The sequence below is a fragment of the Delphinus delphis genome, chromosome 18 (genome assembly GCF_949987515.2).
Source record: "Delphinus delphis chromosome 18, mDelDel1.2, whole genome shotgun sequence".
NCBI lineage: Eukaryota > Metazoa > Chordata > Mammalia > Artiodactyla > Delphinidae > Delphinus > Delphinus delphis.
In genome coordinates, this window is record NC_082700.1 from 15,462,278 (window position 1) to 15,484,266 (window position 21,989).

Here is a 21,989-nt window from a genome sequence, read left to right on the forward strand (position 1 = left end):
TTCCGATCCATCACTTCTCCCCCCTCCGCCCCCGTGTCATTGTCTTCTGGGGGACCACAAGTCAGGCATGGAAGTGGTATAACAGGTGGGCTGTAAACTTTGTTTCCCGAATGTCACTGAAGAGGTTCAAAAGAGAACAGTTCAGGTAAAGTGCATCTTCGTTTTTCTTTCTCAGGAGCCAGAAGTGGTTATTTAATGTAACATAGTTTTAAAACTCTAATCCAGAAGTGTTAAAGTTGTGTTTTTAAAAGAATACGAGAGAATAGAGTTCCACCTTACCAGCCGTGCTTGTTTTTGAATAGGCTGCAAAGTGCAATACAGTTTACCATTAACATACCAATGTGTGGGAACAGAAATCGTAGCACAGATTTGGTGGCCCCTGAGGAGCAGGTGATTGGAAAGAGGCCCCAGGAAACTTTGGAAGACGATAGATACATTCTATCGGTTGGGGTGTGAATCACATGGATTTATTACGCATTTGTCAAAACATCCAACTTAAGATCTGTGTATTTCACTGCTTGTAAATTTCACCTCCGTTTTTAACTCTTAGAAGTAGATCGTTTGCAGGTCCTTGAATCTATTAATCTTTTAAAAGTAGCACAAGTATTCAATTATCAGAGCTATCAGAGTTTACCAGAGGTACCAAATTTGCAAAGTACCCATCTTGTCAAATAATGCTAGCAGTACTAATTAAATCCAGCCAAAGTTTCAAAAAAGGCTTTAAGGTGTGGACTGAAAAGAGTACACAACGTTAGAGTTGTGAGTTAAGTTTTATTTGGAGCAAAATGAGGACTAAAGCCCAGGATACACCTCTCAGATAGCCCTGAAGAAGTGCTCTGGTGGGAGGTCAGTGTACGTGTGATTTGTGTGAAGGGGGGATGGGAGGTCAGTGTATGTGTGATTTGTGTGAAGGGGGGATGCTGCAACCGAGCACACATTTTGGCAGAGGCCTGCTGCTAGTCACAGGAAGGATGCTGCTCGTCACCAGCCACAGATGTCTCTGTTAATGATTTTAGTGCTTTTCTGGATATAAGATGCAAGCAACTGGGCTCATAAAATCTTCTCCTGAAAATATCTAACTATCTGATGCCTGTTCTGCCAGTTTTTTCCAGGGCACAGAGTGCCTCGTTCCTGATCTCCACCCTGAACTCCTTTCAGGGTATGTTGAAGGTCAGTGACTGCCGGGGCTAGTGACCTAATCGTTGTAGACAGGTGGCAAGTGACCATTTTTAGTTGGCAAAGGTCATCCAATTTCACGGTCAGAATTATCTAGTCCAACATCTATTACTCAAGTTAGAACTCTTTTTGAATAGAGGCCCTGCCATTTTTGGTTTTGAAAGCAAACGCTCATTTTAAGAGTGGGAGTTAGACACAGCTGAGATTAAGTCCAGCCCTGCCTCTGTAACCTTGGGCAAATACTTAATCCCTCCTTTCCTCCACTGTCAAAGGCATCTAATAATAGTTATATTGAAGTTTTGTGGTGACTGAGTGAAACATATAGAAAGCAACTTGCTCAGCGTTGATCTTTCAGGCACACACTCTTCCTAGAAACCCAAGTGCAAGTGCCTAAATCCAGGTGCAAATGCACAGATCAATGTGCTTGGTCATTTTTTAAATAAGAGCTTTATTGAGATGCTTGGTCATTATTGCTTTAATTAGAATACTTGCCAAACTGTATTACTGTTTACTGGACAGTTAAGATAGTTTAATCCTTTCTAAAAGAAGGCAAAACACTCTTGCACTGTTGGTGGGAATGTAAATTGATACAGCCACTATGGAGAACAGTATGGAGGTTCCTTAAAAACCTACAAATAGAACTACCATATGACCCAGCAATCCCACTACTGGGCATACACCCTGAGAAAACCATAATTCAAAAAGAGTCATGTACCACAATAATCATTGCAGCACTATTTACAATAGCCAGGACATGGAAGCAACCTAAGTGTCCATCGACAGATGAATGGATAAAGAAGATGTGGCACATATATACAATGGAATATTACTCGGCCATAAAAAGAAACGAAATTGAGTTGTAGTGAGGTGGATGGACCTAGAGTCTGTCACACAGAGTGAAGTCAGAAAGAGAAAAACAAATACCGTATGCTAACACATATATATGGAATCTAAAAAAAAATAAAAGTGGGGCTTCCCTGGTGGCGCAGTGGTTGAGAGTTTGCCTGCTAATGCAGGGGACACGGGTTCGAGCCCTGGTCTGGGAAGATCCCACATACCACAGAGCAACTAGGCCCGTGAGCCACAACTACTGAGCCTGTGCGTCTGGAGCCTGTGCTCCGCAACAAGAGAGGCCGCGATAGTGAGAGGCCCGCGCACCGCGATGAAGAGTGCCCCCCGCTTTCCACAACTAGAGAAAGCCCTCACACAGAAACGAAGACCCAACACAGTAAAAATAAATTAATTAATAAACTCCTACCCCCAACATCTTCTTTAAAAAAAATAATAAATAAAAGTGGTTCTGAAGAACCTAAGGGCAGGACAGGAATAAAGACGCAGATGTAGAGAATGGACTTGAGGACACGGGGAGGGGGAAGCGTAAGCTGAGATGAAGTGAGAGAGTGGCACTGACATATATACACGCGACCAAATGTAAAATAGATGGCTAGTGGGAAGCAGCTGCATAGCACAGAGAGATCAGCTCTGTGCTTTGTGTCCACCTAGAGGGGTGGGAGGGAGACGCAAGAGGGAGGGGGATATGGGGATATATGTATATGTATAGCTGATTCACTTTGTTATACAGCAGTAACTAACACAACAATGTAACGCAATTATACTCCAATAAAGATGTTTAAAAAATATTTTTAAATAAAATAAAAGAAGGCAACATAGATGTGAAGAAGAAAGCTTTCAAAAGAACAGTGGTACTGTCTTGGCTGTATTGAACTAAAACAAGCTGGCTGACAAGATATCTTGAGTTCTTTTTCTGAGTGAGCGACTGGTCTAAGGATCTTTTGCAAATTGTGTAAAATGTATTCACTATATCAATACACCCTTTAAATAAATGGGGAAATGTTTTTCCCCCTAGATAATACTCTGAGAGACAAGCTTTAACTGACTCGTGATTATCGGAACACAGGGAGGAACACGAATGACTCAGTTTTCACACTGTGATAACAAGATCTTACATGTGTGTTAACCTGACTTTTCTGGAGTGCTTCCCACATCATGGATATGGCCCATGCATGGAATCTGAGTTAAGACAGTGTATCTCAGACAGGCTGAGCCCGGACAAGTCTGGATAAGAAAGCCTTTAGGGAAGAGGGTAAAGGATACAGACTTAGGTTTCAGACTCAACTCATGACACATTATAATTCAAAAACCACTCGATTTAGTTAATGCTTAACTAGGAATCTACCATGTACAATCACTGACCTAGGCCAGTGGGAAGTCCAAAGAAGTGTTATATGATATTCCTTGAACTTAAAGAAACCCAATTTCTCTTGTTTTCTTACGGCATTAAGATAACAATTAGAGAACATGGCAAAAGACAGTCAAGTATATGGGAGAGACAATAACTCTTAATGGAGTTTAGGAATAGCAGAGTTGTGTACTGGAAACAGATTTTTCCAGAACAGGTGGGATTGAGCAAAGTTTGGTTTTGATTATTGGGGGTGGGGGTGGGTGGATGGGAGGAAATAACAAAGGGAAGTCTGGACAAGGACAATGTGCCCCAGGTGCAGGAAGGGACAGACCTCCTGTTGCTCTCTGACCCAATGCCTGCCCCTGACCATCTCTGGGTTCTTGTGAAACTAGTGTACCAGCTTCTCCTCTCCCATGAGGCCTTCCCAGACCCTCCTCCGTCAGAACTGAAGACCTCTTCCTCCGTCCTCCAAGCATGGTACCTGTGCCCCTTCCACGGCACACACTTCGTCTCATCATCAACTAAGGTTGCTATGTGTCTATTTCCCAACAAGGCCATCCTCTTAAAGGCAGGGGCCACATCTTATTCACTTCTGTATCCCCCAGTGGCCCTGTTCCTCACACAAAGTCGACAGGTATTCAAAAACGTTTCTTTGTATTGAATTGAATGGGAGATAAAGTAGGGTAAAGTGAAGCCAAATGATAAATAGGCATACACGTTGGAGGTCATTCATTCGGTAGACATTTATTGAATGCTTACCGTGTGCCAGGCCTCGCTCTAGGCTCTGAGGACACATCCATGAACAAAACAGATAAAAATCTCTGCCCCTGTGGAGCTTACACTTACGATCTATCATAAGGGATGGGATTAGCAATACATTTACATAAATGCAACCATACCTATCAGCAAAGTGAAAAAAAGAAACATTTAAATAGTTTTAATTATTGGTACTACAAAAGTCTACTGTTGATATGTAGTTTTTGTTATATATTTTACTTACTATATTCATAAATATTCATACCCATGTATCATCCTCCAGGCATTCGAATTGTAAGATTATATAGATTTTCAAGGATCATTTTGAGCATGCTCGATTCCATCCACAGCACAGCCCTTAAAACCCACCCACCTTCTGAGCTGTGACTCTGTCGTACCACAGTGGAAACTCTGAGACTCTCGGGCAAAGGAGAACCATTTTAAGTATTTGAGCATGAGAATGATGACATGATAAATGCTGGTCGGCTTAGTCTGGTAACAGGGAAGAAGAGACAGTACACGCACACAGATACACACAGTCAGTCGACAGTGGAATTCACATCAAGAATTAAAAATAAAATGTTTGTGAGCCATTTCCCATTCTTTTAAAACAACTAAACTAGTAGGAGCTTGAGGTCATAAATGTTTATAATGAACTCTTGATTATAAAATCTAAAAGAAAAAATCTTAACACATGGGCTTATTCTGACTAAAGGGTTATCATTTTCATATATTTTCCAAAGAGTATTTAAAAAGAACACCAAGTTTAGAAAAACTCGTTTTTAAATTTTGCGATAATTGCAAAATGACTGGTATATATTAATACCAATCATTTAACCCTGAAAACATTCTTCACTTGTACAGTGTAAAAAAATTTTTGACAGTATGTGGCTAGAAATATTCTATTACCATAAAGCTACAAACAGATTTATGCTCCTAAGAGCAAAGTTAGAAAAGCAAAAATAATATTATAATAGTGATAAGCACCAAGACAGAACTTTTTTGCACTTAGGGCCTGATTGGTTGTATTTAAACATAACCCCTACCAACAAAGGACCAAAATGACACCTTATTTGGCAAAAACACAGAAAAAAAAAAAAGGATAAAAATATACATATAGAGGTCTGGAAACTGAAGAATGCCCACTTTAAAACAATAAAATCGTTCATACCTGTTTTTTAACTAATGTGACATTTGCAAAATATATCCATGTCACTTTTCTTCCTCTTTAGTTCACTTTATACAATTCAGACTGCTCCATTTTTGTTCATGTGTTGTCACACTAGTGTAAATAAATATTCTGAATTATAGGAGTTTGCTGTAATGAATTCAGACCATTAGAGCCAGACCCAGTAGCTCAAACAATCTTAGTTGCAACTCATTCCAACTAGTGAAACAGATTATTCATCTGTGTAGTTTTAAAAAGCCTTAGGCAGATGAGATATCGCGTGTATGAGATATCGTGTGTGTGTGTGTGTGTGTGTGTGTGTGTGTGTGTGTATGCATACAAGTTTGCCAGGGCAGTGTGAGAGTGAGTGCATCCCAGAGAGAGGAGTGATATACAAACAACCGTAACAATGGCCCGAAAGGCTTAGGTAGCCAGACACTGAATTTCCCCCCAAAGAAACCTGAGGCTGAGCGATGGGGGAATTAAGGGATCTGTCATCACAACGTGGAATCAGTGACACGTTCGGAAAACAAAGACTAAGGCGGGATGCCTCGGCCACAACATTCCCGTGACACTGGAGGATGCAGAGCAGTGACAGGGATCAGGGACTGACTCTGGCTGCACTGGCAGGGATTCCCTGGGTTCGCAGCTGAGGATCCCTGGACCTTCCCCAAAGGGCATTTGCAGAGGCCCCAGCACTGGCCTTCCACCTCTCTCAGCGAGGACATCTCAGGGGTCCCAGGGTCTGAGCTTGGGTATCCCCACCTCCCGGTCTTAAAGGTTCTCTCAGTACAGATACTATCCCTTCTAGATGCTTGGCCAAAACCCATCACTACCTTCCACTGCCAATTCAGTCTTAGAAAGGGGTTCTCCTTCTGTCCCTTTGGGGTCCCTGAGTTTGAGGTAATGCCAACATACCGTACGCTACGTAGCAGTAACAAAGTCAGGCAGTCCACTGGAAAACTCAAGCAATCTAGATTCAATATATTAGCCTGTTTTTGTTATCTCAGTAATACTTTTTAGTGAGACAGTTTCTCCACACAACTTAGAATGTGTGGGGTAAAGGAAAAAAATATTGCTAGAATATGATAGAAAGATTTAAAAAATTCAGCACTGAAACTCCTTCTTTAGGGAAGGAAAAGGAGACATATTATGTTCCCACTCTGTATTTTCCATCCTTGGCTTTGAGGTACAAGAGCACCAAGGTTCCTGTAAAGTGAGTTAAAGGTCCTGCCAGTCCCTCTACCCACACAACAATCCTAGGGAAATCCTGAACCGTCTACTTTCCAAATCTGTAACCATATCTCTAGGCATGTCTATACAGCTCGTTCATTCACTTTCAAAATCTACAGCATTTTTGAAACAAAATGACATAGTTGCATTCTTTAAATGCCAGCCATGAAATCATCACTTAAAAAAAAAGAAAAGAAACTCGTCAGATTATGTAGACGTAAGTCAAATAAAATTCTCTCTTTTTTTTAAGGTGCTTTATTTGGTCTGCTGAAGACATGCCTATGGCTGCTTCTAAAAGCCCTTAGGAAGAGCCTCAGATGATATCCTGCAGTTGGATATTCTGCTCCAATGTCATCAGGTTCTTAAACTACACTGTAGGTATAAACTGTTTCATGAAAAACCCCCAAAATGTGCACACTAAATGCAGAGAAAAACTTCATTTATAATTCAGGTGAATTTCAGTCACACCAAAATAATGATCTAACCTGTCCAAACATGCAACTTCTCTCTTTCTTCCCCCATGAACTAAATTCTCTTCTTTCAAAAATGGTCAGATTTGAAGATCAAGTTAAAATCCACCATATTTCAAGTTAAACTCAAAGGGTTTCTATACAACTGTAGCATGATTTCAAATTCATATTGGCATTCATCTTTCTATATTTTCCTATATTTATCCTAAAGAAACTTCCTGGATCATAATATTTAGGGAGAAATTAAAAGGGTTTTATATTATACTGTGAAGTTCCAGTAAATTCTCGGTTTATCAGGGTTTACCCTTAGCTCAATGTCATACAACCTCTACATGATGCAAGTATCCCGGTAACAAGTTATTTCAAATACAAAACTCTTAGCTCTGTGTCATAAATAAATTTGGGTAAAACCGCAAGCCTTCCACTGAGTCATCTCGGCAAAGATGGCCCATCTTCTCGGCAAGAAGCAACCTAGGAGTCAAGGGATAAAAACACCATCATCCACCCATTCAGAAACACAATGATAGTTGTAAGTGACGAGCAAAGCCCTTGCTTACCTTTCTTTAGCCAGGAGGACAGACATTCCCACAAGCTTAGCAAACTCTTCTGATGTTAGAGATCCCTTTTCTGAAACCTAACAGAAACACACAGCAGGAAAAAATGTGATCATTTAGGCCACCTAGGTACTAACCTGGGGGTACTATCTACCAGTATACTTGGGAAATAATTTACTGAATTTTCTACTAAACTCCAAAGACTGTTCACTCTAGAACTAAATCTTCTTCACTAATGCTTAAGTCTACAAAAGTTGAAGAACCCAGAACAAACACGGTGAAGGCTAAAACATCATGAAACCCTATATAATATAATAAAGGCACTATACTAATGCCTAAAAAGAACTATTCCACAGTCTGAAAAGGAACATATAACAAATTCTAACTGAGTGCATAGTACATGCGCCACTGAAGGACCGTTATACATAGGATTAGTTTTAAATATGTGATAGAAGTATCTATAGCCTTGGGACTTTCATCGAGTTTAAAATAAGAAGTATAATAACTGCGAGTTATTCAAATTATACAGGCTCACCACAGAAGCTATGAGGCGATAATATTTCAAGGATCCTAACGAGTAATAGCAGTTTGCCCAGTAAAACCCATCTAAACTACACTTGCTTTCCGTATATTTTGAAGCAATTCTTTCACAAAACAATTTGTAGGGTAATGCAGCTTATTATGTGGGTAATACTGAAAGAAAAACTTCAATCATGGGTAACACTGATTTACAAAGTTCAAAACATATTTTCAAGACTGAGTTTCAAACAGAAAGAGAGCAAGCACCTCACTCATTCTAACTCCCCTTACTCACAAGATGTTATGAGTGTTGGCAAGTTTCAAGGCGCTTTCAAAGTATAAATGTGATGAACAGTTATTCGTAGTTAATGAGAAACCATTTTCAATTGGGTCTGTGAATATTACTTGTCAGTAAAAGTTGAATTTAAAAGGAAATCCTGTTTCTCAAGTTGCTAAGCATTGGGGTCTTCTGTGGCAAGGTCTAACAACGGAGGGAGGAAACCGGGTCCCCATACCGTCTCCAAGGCTGAGGCCACTGTTTCCTCCTCCTTGTGGGACTGAAGTTCAATTACCATGACGCCGCTGTCAAACACACGTAGCCTAAAAATCACAGACGGGAGGACAAAGCCGTGAATATCTGGGATCTCGGGCCCCTGAGGAAGTGCAAATATTTTTTACTTTCATTTATGCCAGGACTGAGGGCAATTTTAACACAAAAGAACATTTGAAATACAATGACCACGGGTAACTAAGGCCTAATTAAAAAGCTCATGAATAAACAGTTAATGAAGTTCTGAACTATAATCTACATGCTAAATAAACTATGCCTGTCTACTTTTTGTTAAGGGCAGAGGGACTGGTCACTGTGACCGCATGGGAGGAGCCCACGTTCTCACCTCCTGCCCCAGCGGCAAGAGGCCGACTACCAGCCCCTGAGGCCCCGCACAGCCCTGATAAGGATGGAAGCCGGGTTGACAGAGGTGTCCCGTGGTGCCAGGTGAATTCTGCCCATGTGTGATATAAACTTCAAGAGGGGCAATATATATACTGGTTCACCATGCAGGATGGCAGACCTGCAGGGCTGTCCTGTCTACTCAGGGTGGAATCGTGCCTATAGTTGGCAAACTTCCTGCAGAGGTTCTTTTACCTGAGAGGTAATTTCAGCTCTTCCAGCATCTTGCATGCATTCACTAAATCTTCTGGTGAGAGCAACTGGTGGGGAAAAAAAATCCAGTTTACCAGTTTACACTGCAAATTAATAGAGTGATGCTATATAATTATAACAACCACTAAAACAGAAGAGGATATTGTAAAATTATCATGTATCAAGGATTTTAGGTGGCTTAGTCACTACAAGGCAAATAGGATTAACAAAGAAGCAAAAGACTTCTTTTCATTAAAGCAGTACTATCCATAGAAATATAATACAAGTCATGTACGTAATTTAAAATCTTCTAGTAGCCACATTAAAAGAAAATAAACAGGCGAAATTCATTTTAATACATATATTTTATTCAACCTAATAGATGCAAAAGTTCACCATATAATTGATATAAAAAATCATTAATGAGCTAATTAACACTTCTTTATTCTGCACTAAGTCTTCTAAATCCCGTGTGTAATTTATGCTTACAGCACATCTCAATTTGGACTAACTACATTTCAAGTTCACAGTCATCACATGTAACTAGGTAGAGGCTACCCTTCCAGACCACGTGGGCTTGAAGAATCGGTCCTGCGTGGTGGTGACCAGCACAGGTGTCAGTCACACAGAATGGTTCTGGAGCCAGCCCAGCCTGGGTCCCAGTCCCTGTTTAAAACACTGTCTCCAAGTGCAGCTGTGGTCAAGTTACCTAATCTTTCTAAGCCTTAATGTCCTCATCCCCTAATCATCCCCTAAATGGGGACAGTAAACGTAGCTACCTCACTGAGTTACTGGGAGGATAAATGGATAACACGTGCAGAGTGATGGTAAGTATCCTCTGGTGGCGGTTATGATGACTGTTAAAATAAAAATGCAGAACAGAGGCTTAACCCGTGAGACCGGGGTGAGCGCTGGAGAGATGTGTGTGAGTTGTCTGCGTGGAGGTGACTGCTGACACCACAAAACTGTGTTCTACTTCAAGGGCACAGAGAGTGCACAGACAGACCCTTGGAGGCCAAAGACAGCTAGCTGGGTGTTGAACAGGCAGTGAGAGCTGAAGTATAGCCACTGCTGATTCTGAGCCAAAGAGGCAGGGCGGCTTTCTTTCTGTATTACCTACAGGCAACCTGAGTCCAACCAGGTTCACTCAAAACAGTTAACTATCACAGAGAAAGGGCATCAGGCACAATCTTGTTCATCACAATACAAACACAGACTCTCAGAGCTTTAAGGTATCATTCGGTCCAAACCCTATTTTATTTTATTTTATTTTTTGCTGTACGCGGGTCCCTGACCACTGCAGCCCCTCCCGCCGCGGAGCACAGGCTCCGGATGCGCAATCCCAGTGGCCACGGCCCACGGGTCCAGCCGCTCCGCGGCACGCGGGATCCTCCCGGACCGGGGCATGAACCCACGCCCCCCGCATCGGCAGGCGGACCCCCAACCACTGTGCCACCAGGGAAGCCGCAAACCCTATTTTAAAGGTAAAAAAACCCCTGAGCTCCAGAGAGGTTAAGGAAGCTACTCAAGGGCATTCAGCAAAACCAGGAACAGAATTTATCTCCTAGATCCCAGGTCAGTATTCTTTTCACTGCGCCACACTGCTTCTCAAAATAGTTTTGATATTCACAACCCTTCCTCAAATTGTATTCACTGTAGGGGAATTTGTATTGTATCAAGTCTATATTTAGCTAAAAGAATATCTAAATATTCTATTCTTACTTCCATTCCTCGAGCTCGGTTTACTAAACAGTACACCTCCGTGAGTGACATTATTCCCCCTCGTTCCTGTTAAAATATAAAATAAAAAGCATTATAATTAGGACCAGTTAGCATTTCTTAACAGAAATCATAATCAGAGTGAAATCAGAAATCATAAAATCTCTTAAGAAGCTTTTGAAAACTATATTTACACACAGGGAACCAATTCAGATACCACGAGGCACTTCAAATTCCATATTTGGACTTTACTGTCATTATTACTTTTAACATTTTAACATTTACTTAAATGAAAAGGGGTTGTACACCATGTTTCAGTGTATTTATTTATTTTTATAAAGTTATTTATTTATCTTTTTTTTTTTTTGCGTAACGCGGGCCTCTCACTGTTGTGGCCTCTCCCGTTGCGGAGCACAGGCTCCGGACGCGCAGGCTCAGCGGCCATGGCTCACGGGCCCAGCCGCTCTGCGGCATGTGGGATCTTCCCAGACCAGGGCTCCAACCTGTGTCCCCTGCATTAGCAGGTGAATTCTTAACCACTGCGCCACCAGGGAAGTCCCTTCAAAAAGTGTATTTAAATGCTTTAAGTTATTCCAGCTAATAACTGAAGAAATTATAGAATTAAATAATAATATCACCATTATTATCAACCCCTAATGAAGTAACAAATCTAGATAATGATTGTCAGTGGCTGTTAACATCACAAAAAAAAGACAGTCAGATATTATGTACCTCCTGATGGAAATGCTCAACATCCTCTATAAGATATTCTTGTCAGAAAAAAAAAAAAGAAAGAACTTCTAGATATAACTACCAGTTTACAGGGACTACATAGGACAGGGAGGCATGGTGACTTACAAATTAGCAAAATCCATACTCTGAGACACTCTATAAGACAAACTACTAGTTTCTTCAGTAAATGAAAATTTACTGTATGGGAGATTTATTATGTGGGAGAAGGGAAAACCCATAGAATTTAAAAAAACAAAAACACTTGAGAGAGAAATCAAACATTTGCAATGTATCCTGGTTTGAACAAATCAACTATAAGAGAAAATGTGAACACTAGCTAGGTATCTGATAATATTAAAAAATTATTTTTTAACTTTTACATGTGAAAGGGGATTATAATTACATTTAAAGGTGTCTTTATCACTATAATCACATACTGAAATGTTTACAGATAAAGTGACGTGATGTCTGGGATTTCCTTTAAAACAATTTTAAGTGGAGGCTGGCTTACAGAAGCAGCTGGATGATGGGCACATAGGGATTCATTACACTATTCTATTTTGTCATATGTTTGAAATATTTCTTAATACAAATGTTTTAATAAAGCTTTGATTGCCTGAATAATGACTAGAAGATGAAACTGTATTAGGAAATTATTAATAGGACACAATATATGAAAATATATACAGATTATATATTTCCTTTTGAAAACAAGAGATAAGAAATAATTACATCAAATAGATTTAGATATCTGAAATGGAAATTAAAAACAATTTAGAAAATTACTGACAAAGAATCAATGAACTAGTTTAATATTACCAAAAGGAAAAATAACATGTTGGTTGAATAGTAACCATATCGTGAACGGAGTTATGCTCTTAAGATTTCTGATGGCACAGAAATAATTGAACACAATTTAAAGAGACCGTTTAGGTTTTGTTTTTACCTCCAAAGGTGCCTGCAATATTCCAGCCAGCTGTTTGGCCAGCTGCATGTGGTACTGTGTGCCCGAGCCGTAGGTCTCCCTGGTAACCGGGTTAGCTATTCCCATGCTCAGCAAATAGGATTTAAACCTGATGGTCTACAATGAGAGGAGAAAATGCACAAAAAGACTATGCAGAATAAGTCTCTCCACCCAACGTATAAAATCCTTCCATCAGACATTCAGTTCTACTCCATTATTTCTATATCTACCCATCTCTTCTACTGTGTTTCTATGCTGTGAACTATGTAAGAGTGGATTTCTAGTACTTCCCTGCATAAATCTAATTATTATTCTTCCTTCTCCTGTCTTAGTATCTTATACTCCATTTTCCCCCCAATTTTGGTGGCAGAGGAGACTTAGATGACAACTATGCTCTGTTTAATGCCAACCAAGTGATACAACCGAAAACTTCGAAAGGAAAATGGCTGTGACCAGACTGTACACAAATTTAAATAAAACATATCAAAATTATGGATATGTCTAAAACAATCACTTCTTACACATTTCAATACCTCTGTTTTCTACACTCCAGGAAAAGGTACTGAAATATCCTTTAATCCTGCTAGAACTAACAAAGTTTTTATGGTTGATTTTTTCTTTAGTACTTTCATATATCTTCAAGTCCTAAAAGAAATCAGACACTACATTAAGAAAGCAAGCTGGTAAACCACCAAAACGTCCATGCATTATTTGTGTAATCTAGTTTCTAATGCCTTAAAAAAGCAATCTATTTACCTCATCTTCTGTGATGTCACCTTGCTTGTCTTTAATCTTATTAGCAATGGATTTTGATAACTCCACCATTTCCTTAGCCTGTCAAGAGAACAGTAAAAGATTGAAAAGAAATAATGTCCCCAAAGTGTCTGCTAACAAAATGTATTTTCAAAAGTGTCTCATAATTGGTATGAATTTAATAGATGTAAATGACATATACCTTGACCATCAGCTTGCTGAGGTCTTCGAAGGCCTAAAATGAGAAATGAGCTTTTATTGGAATCTGTCTAAAGAATTTAGATGTTTTAAAGCAATGAAGCACTCTGTCTTCTCCCCTATGATAAAAATGTATGAAATTTTCTTACAAATATCAATTTATTTATACGAATATTTATACAAGTGCTAAATCTACCTTATTCTAGGAATAAACCATCAAATTTCCAAAACAAACTGCAAAAAACAATTTTTCAAATTTTCAAAGAGGAAACAGTTATTGATTAAACAACCAAAAGATGACATAAGTAATAGTTCAGAAGATATTATTTACTGTTCTTTGACACAAGTAAGAAAATTTGTCACTGGTTTTTCCCAAAACCATTTCTAGACAGGAGCTCAAGAATCAAAGGTGTTGTAAAGCTTTCCTGGATGAAAATGGTAACATGCAGCTGCAGGAATACTTCTTTGGGCCCAACCCTTTTGGCTTTAATAGCAGGTGTGATTTAACTGAAACCATAAACCTCAGCCTCTGAATATTACACAGATTAAACTCGTAGCCTTGACTAGAGTGGCTATCACGAAAGAAAAACATACCACCAAAACATATCTAAATAAAACCCATCAGTTGTTCAATTTACTACAATGAATATCCACTTCAAAGGCCTCTTCAAACTTAGACATATTTATAATTCATGTATTTCAAATTACCAAAAATATACTTCCAGTGCAGAATATCACCTGATATCCACAGATGTTATTTTTAAAAACCAATTAAGCAGCTTATCATTAATTGAAAACTCTTTCAATCCATACAGAACAGCGGTTAACAGGTTCTGACGGGCTGCTGCCCATCTTAATTCCATACAGGAAAGTATCCCCCATCTGCAAAAGGATTTTGCTAAAAGAATAGAGTGTTGTGTACAATTCTTATGGCCGACTCACTGGGCTACTACCGAAAACAAAGGGGAACACACCTAACAGGAATTTCCTTAGATAAACAAAAGGCTTAAACACTGGATTCTTATCAGCAACAGCCAGCAGATGCAGGAAGCCTTTTGTGGGAAACTCTGGGCACCAGCTCTGAAACTATGGCAATTCTAACATTAAAATGGAGGGCAAATCACACACCAACCTCGTTTTCAAAACTAAAACGCAGACACTTTACATGCTTAGATTTTTACTTTGCATGTACAAACTGTTACTAGATTTCTTCTACCTACGTGTAAAGAAAACTAGTAAGGCAACACTTTTAAATTTTTATATGGCAAATCACTTTATTTACTATATTATATTTTCATAGAAGAAGTTTGCTAAAAATAATAGTCTACACAGAATACATAAATTAGCCCTCACTGCTTATAGTTCACAGACAATAAATACAAGTATTTTAGTACCTTGGGAGAAGTACCTATAAAACATTTTAAGTAATTATAAAACACAAACAGGGCTTCCCTGGTGGCGTAGTGGTTGAGGGTCCGCCTGCCGATGCAGGGGACGCGGGTTTGTGTCCCGGTCCGGGAGGATCCCACATGCCGCGGAGCGGCTGGGCCCGTGAGCCATGGCCGCTGAGCCTGTGCGTCCGGAGCCTGTGCTCCGCGACGGGGGAGGCTGCAGCGGTGAGAGGCCCGCATACAGCAAAAAAAAAAAAAAAAAAAAAAAAAAACACAAACAAAAGCTTCCTCACTTCTACTTCTATTATTCTAAAATTTGGTATTAGCCAACTATCCAAAAAATGGGGGAGAAACTACCCACAGGGCTTCCCTGGTGGCGCGGTGGTTGAGAGTCCGCCTGCCGATGCAGGGGACATGGGTTCGTGCCCCGGTCCGGGAAGATCCCACATGCTGCAGAGCGGCTGGGCCCGTGAGCCATGGCCGCTGAGCCTGCGCGTCCGGAGCCTGTGCTCCACAACGGGAGAGGCCACAACAGTGAGAGGCCCGCGTACCGCAAAAACAAACAAACAAAAAACAAACAAACAAAAAACTACCCACAAAAAAAATTAAAGCAATATATGTACAAATGCAAAACAGACGCATGTGCCCATCCTATTATTTTATCTGCCAGTTTATAGAACCTTCTATCCCTCTACCTCATTCATAGTCAAATTTCCACTCCACGTTTGAAAGAAAACGGCATCTGCTTTAAAACCATGGGATACTCTCCTAAGCCAATTTATAGCATTTTTTTCTTACTGACTTTCAGTCATTACTTTGGTGATTAGCTTTGGTAACTGTTAATACATTCTTGAATTTTCTGTTTCAATATTCTTCATTCTGTACTTTGCATATTCCGTTCCCTCTACCTGGATCCTCTTATCCCTGCTGGTCATCTGCTAGTGCCTGCTCAACTTTCAGGCCCTGACTTCCGTTACTTCTGCTCACAAGCCCTCCCTGACCCCATTAGAAGTCAGGGGCCATGCTTTGTGTTCCTGTTGCAGCCACGATTTTCTCCTAACATGGCATTTCTCACAGTAGAGCGCGCCTACTTGCCTGTCTGTCTGGCGCACTACAACAAACCCAAAACATCTGATGCAGGGCTCACACAGAGAGCAAGGACCATCTGCTGAATAAATCAGTGACCTGCACGAGAGCCCAATGCTTGTGTACGCTCCTTTGACCTATGCAACTCCATGAAAATTACACTGAAACAGAATAACATTTCATAAATTATGAAAAACGTTATTTTGAACACCAAGTTAGTGTGGCAACATTCTCAGAAAAAGAAACACTAATAATGCAAAATTAGCTCACTGCTCCATGCCATCTCCAGAAGTGTCACACAGAAGGATGACTACAAAAGTCACTGAAGGAGGGCAGTGAGAGCACCTTCTGGGTGGCAGCGAGCGGCCGTGATGTAGCAGACCACACTCATCTGCAAATCAGAAAACCTGAGTTCTCATAACCCTGGTTCCGTATCTAGTCACAAGCCCTGAGATGATTCCTCTTCTGGATAGTTAGAACCCCTCTAAGGCTAAGATGCTGGAATTCTATGGGAATAGAGGATTCTGGGAAGGTGGTGGCTATGGCAGCATAGGTTTTGAATCTCTCCAAATCCCGACATAAAAATGGGGCAACTAGATCTCAAGACCAAAACCCCACAGGCAGCATATACTAAAATACTAAGTGATAAGACATCCACAAAAACCCCAAGGTACAAGCAAGTGGGGACAAACCAGCAAGAGCCACAAGACCTGCATGATATCAGCACTGAGGCAGGAAAAAGAAAAGGGAGGCAACAGGGCAACTGATAGGTCTGAGAAGAAGAGCCCCTGAAAGAGCCCACAGGAGTCCCTCGAAGGCAGACGGGCCAACTTGAGGACAGTAACTAAAACGGGTAGGGCTTTGCCCACTTCAACAGGAAGTGGGTACAAGGGGTCCTCAGGAAGGGCCTGTAAACAGCCCTTGAAAGTGAACCTCCTGGCTTCCCTTCCAGGACAGGAGCCAACGCTGGGGAGAAACTACTGAGACAAGAATCAGCAACTGAGCAAGGTAGAGATAACAGAGGAAGGGGACAAGGTCCAGCTGAAAACAGGGAATGGGGACGGGGTCAGGAAATCACAGACAGCAAGCCATCTCCCTTTTTCATGCTGCATGCGCACAGCAGAAGAGTGAGTGTGGAATGAGAAGAGCCGCCCTGAGCTAGGCCTTCCTCTGGAACTTCAAGAGAACCAATTTCACACGAAAATTAGCAAGAGCAAGTATCAAGGTCAAATCCCACACAAAGTTATTATAAGAAAAAAGAATATCAAGAGCAGAATAACATTATAGGTAATGAAAGCACGCCAGAAGGACATGTTCATAGATCACATCAAAAGTTTACCTTTTATTTCAAAATGAGCTAATAGGTGTTAATGAGAGAATCTGTGAAAGGGCAATATAAATCAGAAATGAGGTGACAGGACTCAGGAAAGAATTTTTTCAATCATTTCTGAAAGAAAGACTATACTAGACAAACACAAGAGGAATAAACACAACAGATAATATCTTAAGAGAAACAACAGATGAAGAAGGAAATTTTTCTAAAATAAAAAAGAAACGAAGGAAAAGATAAAAAGGGTTTGAAAGAAAGTCACAAAGAGTGAAGACAGGCCGTAAAGCTGCAACATACAGCTAATAGGAGTCTCAGAAGAAAAAAAAAATCTAAGCAATTATTGAAATTTAGAGAAAAACTTCCCTGAAAGTAAAAGAAAACATGTCTGAAACCAAATACTGAAAGCATACTGCGTACCTGAGAATAACAATCCAGAATGACTAACACATAGACAGTCTAGAAAAATTATTATACAAAGCTTTATTTAAAAAAAAACAAAATCCTTTGGGTATCTAGGAAAAACAGCAAGTGACTTTAGAGAAGGGAGAAAATTAGGTTGTCATCACTCTGGTAGCAACACTTCATGCCAGACAAAAAACTGAAAGTCACATGTGGAAGGCACTCAGGAAAGAAAATGTGAGCCAGGGATTACAAATCCAGCCAAACTGACCTTCCTGTGTAAGGAATACCAAGATGCCAGAGCTCAGGGAATATTGTTCCCATGAGCACTTTCTGAAACATCTACGAGAGGATGAGCTCCAGCCAAAATGAATAGAGGGAGGTGAACGTAAAGACTGGTGGTATCACACACAGTTACTTGTACAAATGAGACTAAATGACAGCTAGAGGGGAAGAGGGTACATGGTGGCTGAACGCTCAGATAGTGTAGATACAGCACACCTATGTTCTACACGTGGGAAGAAAGGGGAGAACATATACAAAAAAATCCTTTTTAACTGTTTTAGTCATTATTCGCTAGTGTAGTCCCGAATTTGAATAGGAAGCATCAGTGTGACCTCATGAGGCACCTTTATTAGAAAAAAAAAAAAAAAAATCCTAGCTCTTTCCACTGAAAAGTCCTAGAAATAAAGATCAACCCAAGAGGGATGAAAATTCCTAGCAGGCAGATTGTGGTCATGGAATACCATTTCCCACTAAAAGAAACCAGAGCTTCTCAGATAATGGTTGATTCCAGATCCGGAGCAGGAAATATACAAGATGGTCCTGGAACTTCTGATAACACCAGGCAGTAAGGAAGCTCTCAGAGTCCACCAGGTCACATCAAAACCACTCAGGAGGGCTTCCCTGGTGGTGCAGTGGTTGCGAGTCTGCCTGCCGATGCAGGGGACACGGGTTTGTGCCCCGGTCCGGGAGGATCCCAGGGCACGCGGAGCGGCTGGGCCCGTGAGCCATGGCCGCTGCGCCTGCGCGTCCGGAGCCTGTGCTCCGCAACGGGAGAGGCCGCAACAGTGAGAGGCCCGCGTACCGCAAAAAAAAAGAAAAAAAAAACACTCAGGAGCCAACCTGAAGAGGCTCCCACTGGCCAAAGATGGGACAATTTGAGCTTTAACTAGGATAATAATTGCAACTGACTGAAATCATCAAATATGTTAAAATGTATGAATTCATAATAATACGTGAAAAAACCTAATTAGTCACCTCGGGAGGATGATGAGGAACCAATTTATCATCCTGATAATAAAGGAAACGGCACATGTTCTGCATTCCTTATAGGAGCCGTATCACTGAGTAGCCAAACAGTAATGAATGGAAGCATCTCTTTAAAAAGTGTCCCAACAAATAAGTGAAAAATAAATCACAGAGTACCACCATTTGCAACCACCAGTGACCCAAAGATCTATGCACTGAACATTGACAGCCGCTAACATGATAAAAAGAGACGTGATGAAGGAACGCAGTGTCACCTCTAGTCTCAACAAAGGGCTCAAACACAAGTCTGAACAAGCCTCTGGATCCAGCTGCTAATGTGCAGGAAATACAGATGACCAAGGAACACACACAACTTTACCATAAACATGCCCTCAGCAAAACCTAGACCACAGCACTTAATAGGTCAAATGCCCTTGGCCCCTCAACAAGAATCCATATTCAGTTAGTGGGCCCAGATATGGCTATTATGATGGTTAACTTTATGTGTCAACCTGACTAGATCGGGGGGTGCCCAGGTGTCTGCTCAAGCGTTATTCTGAGTGGGTGTGTGAGGCTGTTTCCACATGAGGTTAGCATCCGAATCTGCAGGATGAGCTGAACGGTTACATTCAGATCGCCCTCCTGAATTGCCCTCTGGAGAGCCTAATGGAACAGAAAGTTCTCTGCCTGACTGACGAGCTAAGACATAAGTCTTACCCTGCCCTTGGACCGGGACTTAACACCACCAGCGCTCCTGGTTCTTAGGCCTTCACACTCCGGTTAGCAATTCTATCAACAGCTTTCCTGGGTCACCAGCTGGCAGCTTCCCACAATCACACGAGGCACTTCTTTATAATAAATCTCATTGTGTGTATATAGGACAATATAGATACATAGATACCTGTATCTATATAGAGAGAGATGAAGATATCAGCATATCTATACCTATGTATCGATATCCACATATAGATATCCAAAAGATACCCACAGCTGTATCTAGAAGAATACATCCCCTATTTGTTCTGTTTCCCTGGAGAACCTTGACTAATACAGGTATTCAGTACCTATTTGCAGTTGAGACTTATTTGATTGAGATAAATCTTGGAAATTCTATGAGCAGCACTAATCAATGGAATTTTACTTACAAACTATTATAAGAACTAAAAAATTACTTTAGTTCATAAAATCATTTCATAAAAATCCAAGACCATTTCCATATAAACATGGGAAAACTGATATGTTTAGATGTATTAACTAACTGCCAAAATCTAATGTATAACTCATTTTCTTAACTAGAGTTCTTTTTTTTATTATTAATTTTATTTATTTATTTATGTATTTGGCTGTGTTGGGTCTTCGCTGCTGTGTGCGGGCTTTCTCTAGTTGCAGCGAGCGGGGGCCACTCTTCATCGTGGTGCGCGGGCCTCTCACTGTTGCGGCCTCTCCCGTTGCGGAGCACAGGCTCCAGATGCGCAGGCTCAGTAGTTGTGGCTCACGGGCCCAGTTGCTCCATGGCATGTGGGATCTTCCCAGACCAGGGCTCGAACCCATGTCCCCTGCATTGGCAGGTGGACTCTCAACCACTGCACCACCAGGGAAGCCCCTTAACTAGAGTTCTTTCTCCTTCATTTGAATTTCCTCATATAGGATGAGGTTTCAGAAACACTGTAAAGTACAAGCTCAGGGGTGCTCTCCTAGGAGAAGTGATAAGCTGGTTTGAGCCATTCTTACTACCCCTGTGCCTGGTCCCCAAGTGGTCATCAGCATAAAACTGTGTAGTGTCCGGCCAGAGTCAAGGGCCACAGAACAGCCTTTTCCCCTCAACTAAGTTAGCCAAACATCCAGAATAATTATACATAGGACCTTGAATTCATTAGGAGGACCCTCCAGTCAATCCCATCTAGACTTTAAAATTTATACACAATAATTCATGACGTTTTCTAACCTCACAGAAAACAAATTTGCATTTCTTTTTAATTCCTTTCTGGAAAAGATTTTTAAAACACATTTGGGCTAAATTATGCCAACCTGAAGTAGACTCCTTAAATGGAATAAGAGACTGTGTGGCTCCAGGCAAACTAAATATATTCCAATACACAGAACGGAGTTACTCACAGCTGTATCCAAAAGAATAAGAAAGATGGCTGGAAAAGACAGCTGACCGGAACTTGTGTAAGAATTACCTCAGAAATGTTTTTGTCAGTTTCTTTTCTTTTTTCTTCCAGTTTCCTTTCAATACCTACAATTCCTACAGCCCTTATTCTTCCTGGCTGAAAAACAAAAGTAGAAAATAAAACGTCCAAAATAGGAAGGACACAATCCTTTGTAACCCACTATATTGTGTTTTCAGTGGTGGGAGAGGACCCACAAAGAACCCAAGAAAACAGCACACAGTTACATTCAGTTTCCTTTCAAAATATTTGTCGGTTTATTGCCATACATAATGACCTTCAAATCATTATACAGAAAAACTGAACATAACAAGAGATGGTATATTTTACTCTGTATTTTAGATATAAATTAAATTTCATTTTTGTTCTTTGGCAAGCTATTATATAGGTATCAGATATTCAATATGGTCTCAAATGTGCAAAAAATTATAGGTAAAATTCTGGTACTTGACAGTTATTATACAAGCTACTTTTATACATTTGAGTGTCTGTCCACGTTGGTGGTTAATTAGACTGGCTTGGAAAATGTCACCCAGTGGTACTGTCTGTTCTCTCAGATGCCACACTAATTATAAAGAACAGAATGCAGAAGGGGAATCTAACTTCTGCCACCCTGAAATTACCCTGGTAAGTAGTCATGTATTATTACTAAGTGTCTACCATCTATAGAGCACTAAATTAAGTTCTCTGAAAATCAGTTTTTAATCAGAATATCATTATTTTGTTTCTGGCAAGTTCTATAATCATAGAACTCTTTTCCCTTAACGAAGAT

The 21,989-nt window shown here is 40.5% G+C and overlaps 1 protein-coding gene across 1 annotated transcript in view; it reads right to left on the reverse strand.

Annotated features, from left to right (window-relative positions):
* Positions 1 to 4,104: 4,104 nt before the first annotated feature.
* VPS36 (vacuolar protein sorting 36 homolog) overlaps positions 4,105 to 21,989 on the reverse strand; it is a 33,716-nt gene continuing 15,831 nt past the window's right edge. Inside the window, exons 6-14 of the mRNA XM_059996110.1 lie at positions 21,230 to 21,316; positions 13,594 to 13,626; positions 13,395 to 13,472; positions 12,621 to 12,755; positions 10,946 to 11,011; positions 9,227 to 9,291; positions 8,595 to 8,679; positions 7,564 to 7,640; positions 4,105 to 7,477 (exon numbers count right to left, since the gene is read on the reverse strand). Of these exons, the coding sequence (XP_059852093.1) occupies positions 7,384 to 7,477; positions 7,564 to 7,640; positions 8,595 to 8,679; positions 9,227 to 9,291; positions 10,946 to 11,011; positions 12,621 to 12,755; positions 13,395 to 13,472; positions 13,594 to 13,626; positions 21,230 to 21,316 (720 nt within the window). The 3' untranslated portion in view covers positions 4,105 to 7,383. The remainder of the gene's footprint in view (positions 7,478 to 7,563; positions 7,641 to 8,594; positions 8,680 to 9,226; positions 9,292 to 10,945; positions 11,012 to 12,620; positions 12,756 to 13,394; positions 13,473 to 13,593; positions 13,627 to 21,229; positions 21,317 to 21,989) is intronic.